Source organism: Dama dama, chromosome 21 (assembly GCF_033118175.1).
Source record: "Dama dama isolate Ldn47 chromosome 21, ASM3311817v1, whole genome shotgun sequence".
NCBI classification, from domain to species: Eukaryota; Metazoa; Chordata; class Mammalia; order Artiodactyla; family Cervidae; genus Dama; species Dama dama.
In genome coordinates this window covers 2,582,550-2,596,382 of record NC_083701.1, presented here as the reverse complement: position 1 = coordinate 2,596,382, position 13,833 = coordinate 2,582,550, and the positions used below count along the sequence as shown (strand labels likewise).

Below are 13,833 nucleotides of genomic sequence, written 5' to 3'. Positions count from 1 at the left end.
GACATGGAGAGGGTGGTACCACGTGGGAGGCTGACTGGCTGGGCAGAGCAGCAGCCCCTGCAGGACGCTGGCTCTGACCCCCTCCTCGGTCTTGGTCCCCTGCACCCGGTGCTTCGGCCCGAGTTCACCTCGAGTGGGAGGACCTTTGGCCATAAGCAGGTTGAGGCCCAGCCATCCCTGAGAGAGGACACGTGACGAGAGCCAGGGGCCGAGGGTCAGGACACTGATGGTCCCCACCCGAGGGGTGTGGCTGGCTGATGCACAGTCAGCCCCCATCCTGGGCCTCAGCTGGTCCCGAGGCAGGTACCTGTCAGGGGCTGCCCCCCACCCTGGGTCTCCTCAGGGTGACAGGCAGCAGCAGGCGAGGCATGTCCCTCAGACAGGAGCCCCTGAGCACAAAGGGCAAATGCCCCGGTTGAGAAGGGAGACGGGGCCCCTGGGGGCGGGGAGGGAATTTCTGGAAGGACCCTAGACATTGGCAGCTTCAAGGGTGCTGATGAGTCCCCACAAGGAAATGTTTCAGATGTGGGCACTGCCTGGTGCTGGGGGGCTTTCCCTCCAGCAAGTGCTGGTGTGTGGGTCGGGTGACGAGCCGCAGGGCCTCCCCCTTAGGAATGTGGGGCCATGTGATGCCCAGTCCCCGCGAGACATGATGGCATGTGGTCCACGCTTCCTAGCACAGGCACTGGGCTCCTGGCTGCTTCTCCACTAGTTCCTGCACTCTTGTCACTGCCCTCTGCATTTTTCTCGGAGCTCATACAAGTCAGAATTACCGAATGGAGCATGTTCCAGCTCTTCACACAGGTCAGCCTTGAGGTCGGGACACCTCAGGGAGATCAGGGGGTCCATGCGGAGTGTGAGGGTCACGTGGAGACAGCCACAGACCATCTGAGCCTCGTGCTCTGCCTGACGGAGAACAGGAGCATGTTTTCATCTAGCATGAAGGCTTGAGCGGGGCGAAGCCACTGTGTGTGGGAAAGGGCTGCAAGCCCGTCACTGCCCAGAGCCATGCTCAGCCGAGAGCCAGAGGTGCCGGAAGGTGGGAAGGGTGGCCAGGACTCGTGCTATTCAGATGAGACACCAGACGTGGCTATAAGAGCCACACACTTGCTGACTTGTGCCCTGGCTTCCCTCACCTACAGGTTCAAGCCCCCACAGGGATGATGCTCCTCTTTGCCTTCCTCCTCTTCATGGGATGGCCACTGGGCTTCGTTGAGCCCTGTGAGTATCAGTGCTTCTGTTTCTTGACGAGGACGAGACCTGACTTAATTGGGGTCATTTTAAGGGTCTGAATGGAATTTTTGCCATCTTAGCCAGCTGAGATCTCCATCTTAGCAATTGTGCAGTTGGTGAGCACAGGGTGTCCGGGAGCAGGGGGAGGGTCAGGGTGGAGGAAGGCTCCTCTAAGGACCAGTGGACTCAGGGGCCGCAGAGTGGGCCCGGGGGAGTCTCTGGCTGTGGCCCTTCCTCACTGGAACAGGCAGGCATGGTGGGTGCAGGGAACTCAGGGAGCCTGTGGCCCCTCATGACTACAGGCTCTGCATGAAAAGGTGGGTCCCTCCACAAAGCAGAGGCTCACACCCCTGAGACACCGGGACCTTTCCTGAGAGCCTGTCTCTGAGAAGGAGAAAGCTCCTGGGTGTTCCTGGCATCCTGGAGTCCAGGAAGCTCATGCTGCCCCGGCTCAGAGCCCACTGTGGCCTGAGCTGTGCATCTTCAGGGAATCCTTGAGGCTGAGGGAAGGGGCCGGCTGTGGGCAGATGCGGTGAGTGCCAACGAAGGAGGAGTCTGACTCTTCTCTGTTTATTCCAGGGACCTATAACGTACAGTGCTATGAGTGTTTGGTGAAAAACACATTCGATTGTCCACATCTTAGAATATGCCCTTATCATATTAGGCGCTGTTTTACTGTCTCCATGCGTAAGTACCAGATTACCTTCTTACTCCAATAAACAAGTCACCCCACCTAGGCAGTTTCAGGGGACAGGGCCACACTTTGCTCTCTCTGTTCCGATCCTGAGAAGATGTTTCCAGGACGAGGCTCAGCCCCAGGAAAGGGCAGGCAGTAATAGCCTCTTGCAGAGACACATAGCCTGCCACGTGGGCCCTTTTGTCCTCAGGTGTCCTGCTGTGTCTCCAGGGCTGGAAGAACTGCTGCCACTCAAGGCCTCCGCTCCCTGGCCATCCCTGGTCAAGTAGGTAGATTCCCCAGTGCAGCTTAGGCAGTTCCTTGTTTCCCACAGGAGCATGGTCCTCTGACAAGGTTTTCCAACAAAGCAGGCCTAAAACATGGATGCACCTTAGGTCCCTCAGGAAACTGCTTACCACAGAAGGGGCTGATGTAGAGGTCCATCAGCTGAAGGCCATACTATAGGGGCTTTCTGGTTGAGGGTCTGTGTGATCTTTGGGACATCAGCAAAAGCGTATTTCCTGGTCTCCATTCATTTCTGGGTCCCTAGATTCCTTACGACAGATAATGAACAGAGCGACTCCTTTGTATAGCTTCCTGACAAGGGACTGTAAAATTACTTAGGGCTGCCAGATGCCTAGATAAGTTGGCAGTGTAGATGGAAAATCATCCCTAGGTGAAGGCGTTCATGGAGTAATGAGAATTCTAGTGGACTTGAATATTCTTGCTTACTCAAGAAGTTTAGGCACTGGGGACTTCCCTGGTGTTCTGGTGTTGAGAATCTCTCCTTCAGTGCAGGGGACATGGGTTCAGTTCCTGGTTTGGTGAAAGGTTGTAGCTGAACCATGAAAAGAAGCCGAGATTCTTGGCCTCCGGATGAGAAGAATTCAATCCGGGGCCAGAGACGAGGCTTGATCGCTCAGAGCTTTTGTGTAATAAAGGCTTATTAAAGTATAAAGGAGACAGAGAAAGCTTCTGACATAGGCATCAGAAGGGGACAGAAAGAGTACCCCCTTGCTAGTGTTAGCAGTGGAGTTATATACTCTCCAATGAATCAAAAGAATGTCTGGAGGTAGTAAAGACCTCACCAGACCTACTCCCATAATTCACATTTTAAGATAACAGGATTAGCCAGAAGGTTTAATCCAGAGACTGTCCTGAAGCATGATACTTTATTGTTATATAATCCTAAGGAATGTAGAGGAACAACAAAAAAAAGTTTGTCCTTTCTTCCTCCTTGAGAATTCCAGACCCCTCTGTCCTTGGGGACCCCTAGACTTCTTATCAAACTGCCTAGGAAATGACTCTCTCATGGGGAACTGAGATCCCACAGGTGGCAGGGCAATTAAGGGCATCTTCTACAACTACTGAGCCCTCATGCTCTGGAGCCCATGGGCCACACTGAGAGAGAAGCCTGGGTGCTGCAAGGAAAGCTCCCACATGCTGCATCTAAGACCGGATGTGGCCAAAACTATGTTATACGTAAACATTTTTCAAAAAGATTTAAGGCCTTGTGATAAATAAAGAGGAACAAGGGATCAAATTGCCAACATCTGTTGGATCATTAACAAATAAAGAGTTCAGAAAAATATCTACTTCTGCTTTCTTGACTATGCCAAAGCCTTTGACTGTGTGGATCATAGCAAACTGTGTAAAATTCTTAAAGAGATGGGAATACCAGACTACCTGACCTGCCTCTTGAGAAATCTGTATGCAGGTCAAGAAGCAACAGTTAGAACTGGACATGGAACAACAGACTGGTTCCAAATCAGGAAAGGAGTATGTCAAGGCTGTGTATTATCACTCTGCTTATTTAACTTATATGCAGAGTACATCATGAGAAACGCTGGGCTGGATGAAGCACAAGCTGGAAACAACACTGCCGGGAGAAATATCAATAACCTCAGATACCCAGAAGACACAGCCTTACGGCAGAAGGTGAAGAAGAACTAAAGAGCCTCTTGATGAAAGTGAAAGAGGAGAGTGAAAAAGCTGGCTTAAAACTCAACATTCAGAAGACTAAGACCATGGCATCCGGTCCCATCACTTCATGGCAAATAGACAGGGAAACAATGGAATCAGTGAGAGACTTTATTTAGGGGGGCTCCAACATCACTGCAGATGGTGACTGCAGCCATGAAATAAAAGACACTTGCTCCTTGGAAGAAAAGCTGTGACCAACCTAGACATCATATTAACAAGGAGAGACATTACTTTACCAACAAAGGTCCATCTAGTCAAAGCTATGGTTTTTCCAGTAGTCATGTATGGAGATGAGTCATGTATGGACTATAAAGAAAGTTGAGCGCAGAGGAATGGATACTTTTGAGTTTGGGTGTTGGAGAAGACTCTTGAAAGTCCCTTGGACTGCAAGGAGATCCAACCAGTCCATCCTAAAAGAAATCAGTCCTGAATATTCATTGGACGGACTGATGCTGAAGCTGAAACTCCAGTACTTTGGCCACCTGATGTGAAGAACCAACTCATTGGAAAAGACCCTGATACTGTGAAATATTGAAGATGGCAGGAGAAGGGTACGACAAAGAATGAGATGGTTGGATAGCATCACCGACTCAATGGACATGAGTTTGAGTAAACTCCGGGAGGTGGTGATGGACAGGGAAGCGTGGCATGCTGCAGTCCATGGGGTTGCAAAGAGTCGAACATGACTGAGCAACTGCACTGAACAAATAAAATTTTGTGCGCACCAGGACTCATGTGAAAGGAGCTGTGACCCCACAAGAGAACAAGGCAGACTTGCCTGTGAATGTTTGAGTCTCTGGCAGAGGCGTGGGTTGACAGTGGCCTGCTGTGGGGTCGGGGGCACAGGCCGCAGCAGTCCTGAGAGGTGTAGCCTGTTGGCATAAATCCTCTTGGAGGAGATCACCATTAGCCTGGCCATAGAGCCTGCAGCCTATCATAGACACTACAGACTCCAGGACTGGGCTGCCTTAGGCCAAACTACAGTGAGGGTGCACCACCCCACCCATCAGCAGAAAATCGGATTAAAGATTTACTGAGCAAGGCTCTGCCCACCAGAGCAAGACCAGGTTTTCCCCACAGCCAGTCCTTCTCATCAGGAAGCTTGCACAAGCCTCTCATCCCCATCTATCAGAGGCCAGACAGAATGAAAACCATAATCACAGAAAACTAATCAAAAAGATCACATGGATCACAGCCTTGTGTATCTCAATGAAACTATGAGCCATGCAGTGCAGGGCCACCCAAGGCGATGGGTCATGGTGGAGAGTTCTGATAAAAACATGGTCCACTGGAGAATGGAATGGCAGACCACTTGACCATTCTTGCCTTGAGAACCCCATGAAGAGTATGGAAAGGCAAAGATATGATACTGAAAGATGAACTGCCTAGGGTAGTATCCAATATCCTACTGGGAAGAGCAGAGAAATATCTCCAGAAAGAATGAAGAGGCTGAGCCAAAGCAAAAACAACCCTCAGTTGTAGATGTTTGGTGGTGAAAGTCTGATGCTGTAAAGAACACTATTGCATAGGAACCTGGAAGGTTAGGTCCATGGATCAAGGTAAGTTGGATGTTGTCCAACAGGAGATGGCAAGAGTGAACACTGACATATTAGGAATCAGTGAACTAAAATGGACGGGAAAGGGAGAATTTAATTCAGATGACTGTTATATCTACTCCCGTGGGCAAGAATCCCTTAGAAGAAATGGAGTAGCCCTAATAGTCAACAAAAGAGTCCGAAATGCAGTACTTGGGGGCAGTCTGAAAAGTGACAGAATGAACTTGGTTTGTTTCCAAGACAAACCATTCAACATCACAGTAATCCAAGTCTATGTCCCAGCCACCAATGCCAAAGAAGCTGAAGTGGAACGGTTTTATGAAAACCTACAAGACCTTCTGACATGTGTGCGTGCTAGTTGCTTCAGTTGTGTCTGACTCTCTGCAATTCTGCAGACTGTAGTCTGCCAGGCTCCTCTGTTCATGGGATTCTTGAGGCAGGAATACTGGAATGGGTTGCCGGAGCCTCCTCTAGGGGATCTTCCCGACCCAGGGATCAAACTCACATCTCTTACATCGCCTGCATTGGCAGGCAGGTTCTTGACCACTAGTGCCATCTGGGAAGCCCCACAGGACCTTCTAGAACTAACACACAAAAAACGATGTCCTTTTCATCATGGGGAATGGAATGCAAAAGTAAGAAGTCAGGAGATATGTGGAGTTACAGACAACTTTGGCCTTGGAGTACAAAACGAAGCAGGGCAAAGGCTAACAGTGTTTTGTCAAAAGAATGCACTGGTCATAGCAAACACCCTCTTTCAACAACACAAGAGGTGAGTCCACACATGGACATCACCAGATGATCAATCCCAAAATCAGATTGATTATATTCTTTGCAGGCACACTTGGAGAATGTGAAGTCGCTCAGTCGTGTCCAACTCTTTGCGTCCCCATGGACTGTAGCTCACCAGGCTCCTCCATCCGTGGAATTTTCTAGGCAAGAGTACTGGAGTGGGTTGCCATTTCCTTCTCCATGGGATCTTCCTGACTCAGGGATTGAACCCGGGTCTCCCACATTGCAGGCGGACGCTTTACTATCTGAGCCACCAGGAAGGAAACTTGGAGAAGCTCTATACCATCAGTAAAAACAAGACCCAGAGCTGACTGTGGCTCAGATCATGAATTCCTTATTGGAGAATTCAGACTGAAATTGTAGAAACTAGGAGAAACCACCAGGCCATTCTGGTGTGAGCTAAATAAAATGCTTCGTACAGTGGAAGTGACAAATAGATTCAAGGGATTAGATCTGAAAGACTGAGTCCCCTGAAGAACTGTGGTCGGAGGTTCATAGCATTGTACAGGTGGTGGTGACCAAAACGATCCCCAAGAAAAACAAATGCAAGACGGCAAAATGGTTGTCTGAGGAGGCCTTACAAATAACAGAGAAGAGAAGTGAAAGACACAGGAGAAAGGGAAAGATGGATCCATCTGAATGCAGAGTTCCAGAGAATAGCAAAGAGAGATAAGAAAGCCTTCTTAAGTGAACAATGCAAAGAAATAGAGGAAAACAATAGAATGGGAGAGACTAGGGATCTCCTCAAGAAAACTAGAGATGCCAAGGGAACATTGCAGGCAAAGATGGGCTCAATAAAGGACAGAAATGGCAAGGATCTAACAGAAGCAGAAGAGACAAAGAAGAGGCATCAAGAATACACAGAAGAATGATACAAAAAAAGTCTTAATTAGCCGGATAACCACAATGGCATGGTCACTTACTTAGAGACAGACATCCAAGAGTGTGATCACGTGGGCCTTTGCAACCATTACTACGAGCAAAGCTAGTGGAAGTGATGGAATTCCAGCTGAGCTATTTCAGATCCTGAAAGATGATGCTGTTGACATGCTACACTCAATATGCCAGCAAATTTAGAAAACTCAGCAGTGGCCACAGGACTAGAAAAGGTCAGTTTTCACTCCAGTCCCAAAGAAGGGCAACACCAAAGAATGTTCAAATTGCTGCACAATTTCAATCATTTCACATGCTAGCAGGTTGATGCTGAAAATCCTTCAAGCTAGGCTTCAACATTACAGGAGCCCAGAACTTCCAGATATACATGGTGTATTTAGAAAAGGCAGAGGAACCAGAGATCAAATTGCCAACATCTGTTGGATCATTGAAAAAGCAAGAGAGTTTCAGAAAACCATCTACATCTGCTTTACTGACTACACCAAAGCCGTTGACTGTGTGGATCACAGCAAACTGTGGAAAATTCTTAAAGAGATGGGAATACCAGACCACTTTACCTGCCTCCTGAGAAACCTGTATGCTGGTCAAGAAGCAGCAGTAGAACCAGACGTAATAGTGAACTGGTTCAAAACTGGGAAAGGAGTACATCATGGCTGTATATTGTCACCCTGCTTATTTAATTTCTTGAAAGATTACATCCTGTAAACTGCCAGGCTGCATGAATCACAAACTGGAATCAACGTTGCCAGGAGAAATAGCAGCAGCCTCAGATATGCAGATGGGACCAGCTAATGGCAGGAAGTGAAGAGGAACTAAGGAGTCTTGATGAAGGTGAAAGAGAAGAGAGAAAAGGCTGGCATAGAACTCAACATTCAAAAATGAAGATTATGGCCTGCGTCCCATCACTTCATTGCAAATAGATATGGGGGATATGGAAACAGTGACAGATTTTATTTTCTTGGGATCCAAAATCGCTGAGAATGGTGACTGCAGCCATGAAATTAAAAGATGCTTGCTCCTTGGGAAAAAACACACGTAAAACAGCATGTTAAAAAGCAGAGACATCACTTTGCTGACAAAAGTCCTTCTAGTCAAGGCTATGGTTTTTCCAGTAGTCACGTAGTCCAGTGGGAGCTGGACCATAAAGATCGCTGAGCACAAAAGAATTGATGCTTTTGAACTGTGGTGGTGCAGAAGATCTTGAGAGTCCCTTGGATGGCAAGGAGATCAAACCAGTCAGTCCTGAAGGAAATCAACCCTGAATAGTCACTGGTAGACTGACCCTGAAGCTGAAGCTCCAGTACTTTGGCCCCCTGATGCAAAGAACCGATTTCATTGGAAAAGATCCTGAAGCTTGGAAAGATTGAAGGCAGGAGGAGAAAGGGGATACACAGGATGAGTTGGTTGAATGGCATCATCAGTCAGTGGACTTGTGTTTGAGTGAACTTCAGGAGATAATGAAGGACAGGGAAGCCTGGCATGCTGCCTTCATGGGGTCGAAAAGAGTCAGATATGACTGCATGACACAACAACAACAATATTTAGGGATGGAGCTAGTTAACATAGCTGTGCTTTGATATTTGGATGTTTAACGCATGAAATCTGTGATTTTCATTTCTGTTTCTTTTTAGGTTTGAGTCCTCGGGAAATACTCGTTTACAAGAACTGTACATTTAACTGCACATTTATGTATAGATCCGAAGAGCCTCCGGAAGCCCCCAGAAGAAAGTCAAGTCATAGAAGTAACAGTTTCTATTTTGTTAGTTGTTGTGGTGCGAACATGTGCAATTTAGCAGGACCTAGTAATCTGGAGAGGGACTTCACAGGAGATTTAACACTTGAAGAGGATATAGAAGATAATGCACAATTGGTGCAATCAGCTTTGTTCCTGAGCATCGTCTCCATTCTAGTCAGGAACACGCTGACCTGAGAAGCCCCCTTGGGAGGGGCTGATCATCTCCCCATCTCTCACAAGTTAGCTGTCCTTTACTCTCCTGTCAGCCACACTCACAAGAACACACTCTCTTGTGTCCTTTACTATTACTCTCCCTGACCTCTAGAGCCCCTGGTTGATGAGTTCCCCATTTAGCACCTGTTGCAAGAGAGAAATAAACACCAGACTCGTTCAGGTACTGTGGACTCAGAGATTTCTTTGTGGTTTTAATGTTTGATCTTTCTTCCCCTCAGTAGGTGTCACTTCACACATAGTCAACAACCTCTTGCCACTTTAGGAAGCAGAGGCGGAGTATTTTAACAGCAAAAGCGTCACAGGGCTTAGTCTACATGCCCACCTAAAGAGTGGCCCCAGGTTCGCTCAGACCACATGCCCCTGAGGCACCCGAGCCTGCACGCTCCCAGTGTTCAGGTGGGGACGGCGCAAGTCCAGAGTGTGCTTGGCGATGCAGTGGAATGAGGACAGGCAGAGCTGCCATGGAGACTGTGCATCGCCCTGCGTGGTGCCGTCAGACACCTTCTGCAGGACTCGAGCCGTCTCCCACGGTGGCGCCTGGCTTCCTAAGAGTGACAGAACGTTTCTCCAGATGCTGCCTACTTAGGAGGGTGAGGGCCCTAAGGCCAGCTGTTGACAGACTTGAAGTGGTAGTGTTTTTGAGAAAGTATGTGTGTCAGTCTGGCTGCTCGCTGCTCAAAAGCCGATAAACAAGCCAGGTCGGTGGAAAGGAAAGTTTGCTTTATTTCAGATGCCAGCAGCTCAGTGGAGGAGGTTGGCAGACATCTATCCAAAGGCTGATTCCCACCCCCCACACCCACATGCAGCGGGTAAGAGCTTTTAAGGACAGACTGAGAGGAGGGTCTTACATGCAGAAAAAGCATAGTCATCTCTAAAGTCAACTTCAGATTGGTCATCAGTGGTCTGACCAGCATCATCTTGATTGTTTTAGGAACAGTTAATCTTCATTTCCTGGGTCCGCTTGTTCCCATTTCTTTGCTATCAAGTCTCAGAATCATGGCAGATCGTGTCCTGGGTACAGTCTGGTCATCATGTAGTTTACTTCTCTACCTGGTGTTTTGGTATGTACCTAGTTTTGTACAGTTCACAGGATATGGCTAGAATATTATCTATAGCCTTTTAGAAAGAACTAAATGTCCTTGACTATGCTTCATGACTGCATTATTGTTATTTAGTCTCTTTAAATATTATTTTCTTTTGTTTCAGCATTTGTCACTTCTCTGATTAAACTTAATTATTTTACTAAGGTTTTCCACAGACAAAAGGCAGGTAGAGGACATGGTGGGGGATGGGGGGTGGGGCAAGGACCACATAGTCCTGCTCCTTTTCAGTAGGGACAGAGGTCCAGGGGGCTGCTGTCCTGCTCCACAGTCTCGTGGTTCTTAAGAAGCTATTCTCCAGCTAGGGGAGGCACTGGCATCAAATGCCTCATGGGGCAGGGTAAAGGGGCAGGAGGGGAGGGATGAGAGAAGCACATTTCTTACTTAGTACTTTGAGCCTCTTGCTGCACTGAATTCTAAGCTTCATATCAAAGCCAGGTGAATACCTAGAAGAGTGCAATGGTCACCTTTGTTGAAACCTTCTCAAAGGCAGATGGAGTGGTGACCACCAGGATGAGGTTGCCAAAGGGTATCTGTGTTGTCTCTGCTGCCACACTGCCACACCCTGACCACTCCCTGACCACTGCTTCAGTGTCGACAGGCCCTTCCTGCCTTCCTAGATGGGGATCACTTCCTGGGGGGCTGTTAGTACACCCTGTCCTCCTCCTGGACTAGGGCTCTTACAGAAATGGGGACCTTTTCCAGGGCTCAAAAGTAGGCTCTTTATCTAACACTGAGCAGTGGACTCTCTGAGGAGACATAGGTGCTGACAAAGCAAGAGACTTTATTGGGAGATTGCCTGGATGGGGAGCAGGTGGGTAAGGGACTCCAGGAGAGCTACTCTGCTATATGGCTCACAGTCCCAGGTTTTATGGTGATCAGATTAGTTTCTGGGTTGTCTTTGGTCAATCATTCTGACTGTTCTGACTCAGGGTCCTTCCTGGTGGTACACATATTGCTCAACAAAGATGGATGCCAATGAGAAGGATTCTGGGAGGGGGTAGGACACATGGCATCTTCATTTGACCTTTCCCAAACTCTTTGGGTTGGTGCTGGCTTATTAGATCTGTGTTCCCTGCCAAGACTTCCGGTGACAAAATAGCTCATGCAGATGGTTACTATGGTGCCTGTCCAGGGTGGGCAGTTTCAGTCAGTGTTTCACCTAATGACCCACCCTCCCCCACCGAAAGACTCCATACTCATGATGCTTCTTGGGAATTGGGGTGGAGGTCTCTATCTTCTGTAACTACTTCCTGCTCCGGTGGGCATAGTCCTGCCTAGCACAGCAGAAATCTCTATCTGATCTAAGTCAAGGCATTCTGTATGTGAAACCAGCATTCACCCTTGTAATAAAAGCAGTTTAACCTGAAACTGTTGGACCCTGCCAGAGATTAAACAGAACAGAGGCCAAACAGGTCAAACAGGATGGTCATCACCAGGCCCAGAAAAGGCAGCAAATGTGGGGTGAGGGCTGCAGCATCTGTGACTTTCTTCTGATTGGTTGGTGGTGAGGTAACAGGGCAATGCTCCTGGAAATCTTGTGCTCAGCTTGAAATATCATCCTCCCCTTGGATGGGTGCCCCGATTCTGCAGAAGGACTCAAAGGTATTGTTATGCATGTTCCTTGAGTAGGAACAAGGACCCTACCACAAGTTTGTACCACAACTTGACTGCTCCCCCTGTTTCTGTATTCCCTCCCTTCTCTGATTAGCAACTGTTTGAATTTGCCCTTAAGAACTCAGGGAAGGTCAAGGAAGCTGAATGAAGCCTACATTGGTTTCAGTGTGTTTCCCCTAATAAGGTCAGTGCCTGGTCTGGACCATTCTGAAACACCAGGGCCCCTAGTGCTCATCTGGCTCCCTGTGATTGGGGTTCACTGCTCCCCCAGTGGAGGGCTGCTGATTCATGAGTGCCTTTCCCTCCTGCCACAAGGATCAGCCTTGCTTATTCTGGAATCTTCTGTGGTGACTAAGCAAGCCCCAGCTGGAAAATCACTTCTCAACTGAGAATGAAATGCTTGTCAAGTTTTCATGAGGTCACATGCTTTTCTTTCTTCTACTTGTGTATCTGGAAGGGGAACTACTGGGATGTAGGGTGGGATGGGGGGTAGGGAGGGTTGGTTTTGTGGTGGAAGCAGCCATACTGGCCTCCAAAGCAGTTTGCCATACCCCCACGCAAAGCACACTGAAGGGGAGCCAAATTTGTCACTCAAACATGTCTCCTTGGCATGGGGATTGATTACCTTGAGCTGGTTATTTTTAAGAATCTGCAGATGAACGCTCTGAAAACTCAGTGTGAATTGCCCTTTTGTAAAAGACATTTACATTTGTAAGAGCAATCTCCATTTGTCTGGGCATCTCCCTCTCTGCACCAAGAAAAGCAGAATTACTAAATCTCTAGAAACTCTTGTCAATGGAGAAGGCAGGGCCTTAAATCTGCAAAACTACCTGACAACCATTCACTGTGATTCTCCTGGTAACAGCCTCATAAAAGCATCCCCAGCAACTTTTGTCTTTAGCTGGAGATGGAATTTAAGGAGAGGACTTGGGTCTTTTCAGGGAGTTATTTAGTCTTCCTGGGTCTCTCCCAAGTAGAGGTGTACAAGATGTGTACATGTACCTAAACTTCACTTGGTTCTTCTCCAATTAGTCTGTCTTTCATTACAGTGTTCTCAGCCCAGAACCTGGAAAGGGAGGAGAATTATTTCTCCTCCCCTGCAATCTGTTCCAGTTGCTGCACATCAGTCCAGTGCTTGGGAGAGGCAGCTGTCTCTAGATTGTAGGGGACCCTGGGTCTCTTCTAGGCTCTGAGGGCCTGGGGATAGTGTTGCCAAGTTTAGCAAAAATAAGGAAACTGGGGGACTTCCCTGTGGTACAGTAAGACTCTGCACTCCTAATGCAATGGGCCCGGGTTCAACCCCTGGTCAGGAAACTAGATCTCCCGTGCCCCAACTAAGAGTTCACATGCTGCAACTGAAGATACCACGTGCCCAAGTGAAGACTGAAGATCCCACATGCCACAACTAAGACCTGGAGTGGCCAAATGAATAAACATGTTTTTTTAAATGATCAAAATAAACTGGGGCACTCCATTAATTTTGAGTTTTTAAAATGTGTGACACACTCATACTAAAAAGTTGTCTGTTGTTCATCTGAAATTCAAATTTAACTGGATGCCTCATCTCTGACCACCCGGCTTGTTAAAGGCAGCACTCAGGGGGCCACTCAGTGGTCCCAGTCCTCAATCCTTGCAGGAGGGGGCCCAGGAGCTAAGTCTTGAAGGTCAAGGCACAGAGGCACTCTCCATTCCCCAGGCTCTGCCCCACTTGGCCAAGGCCAGCCCCCATGGTTTCAGGACTTGCATGTTGGGGCATATGGCACAGAAAGGGGTATGAGAACAGACAGCTCAAATTCTTGAGCTTGCCTTTCACAACAGCCCTCTGTGAGGCTGCGCCATGACAGGCAGCCTAGATTAGGAGTAGGCCTGGTTTTCCAGGGTAACATGATTATCAGGCCACCTGGAGCCAGCCAATCAATATGCGCCCAGTAAGGAAAAGGGAACCTATCAGGGGAAAGCTGAAAAGCCTGCGAACGCCCAAGTTTGAAAAAAGCCCGCGAAGGTTTGAGCCAA

The 13,833-nt window shown here is 48.2% G+C and overlaps 1 protein-coding gene across 1 annotated transcript; it reads left to right on the top strand.

Annotated features, from left to right (window-relative positions):
- Nucleotides 1–1,163: 1,163 nt before the first annotated feature.
- LOC133042479 (glycosyl-phosphatidylinositol-anchored molecule-like protein) lies at nt 1,164–9,064 on the top strand. Its single transcript, XM_061123083.1, has 3 exons — nt 1,164–1,221; nt 1,813–1,920; nt 8,766–9,064. Exons 1-3 carry the CDS (start codon nt 1,164–1,166, stop codon nt 9,062–9,064), a joined length of 465 nt encoding a protein of 154 aa, XP_060979066.1.
- Nucleotides 9,065–13,833: the final 4,769 nt, after the last annotated feature.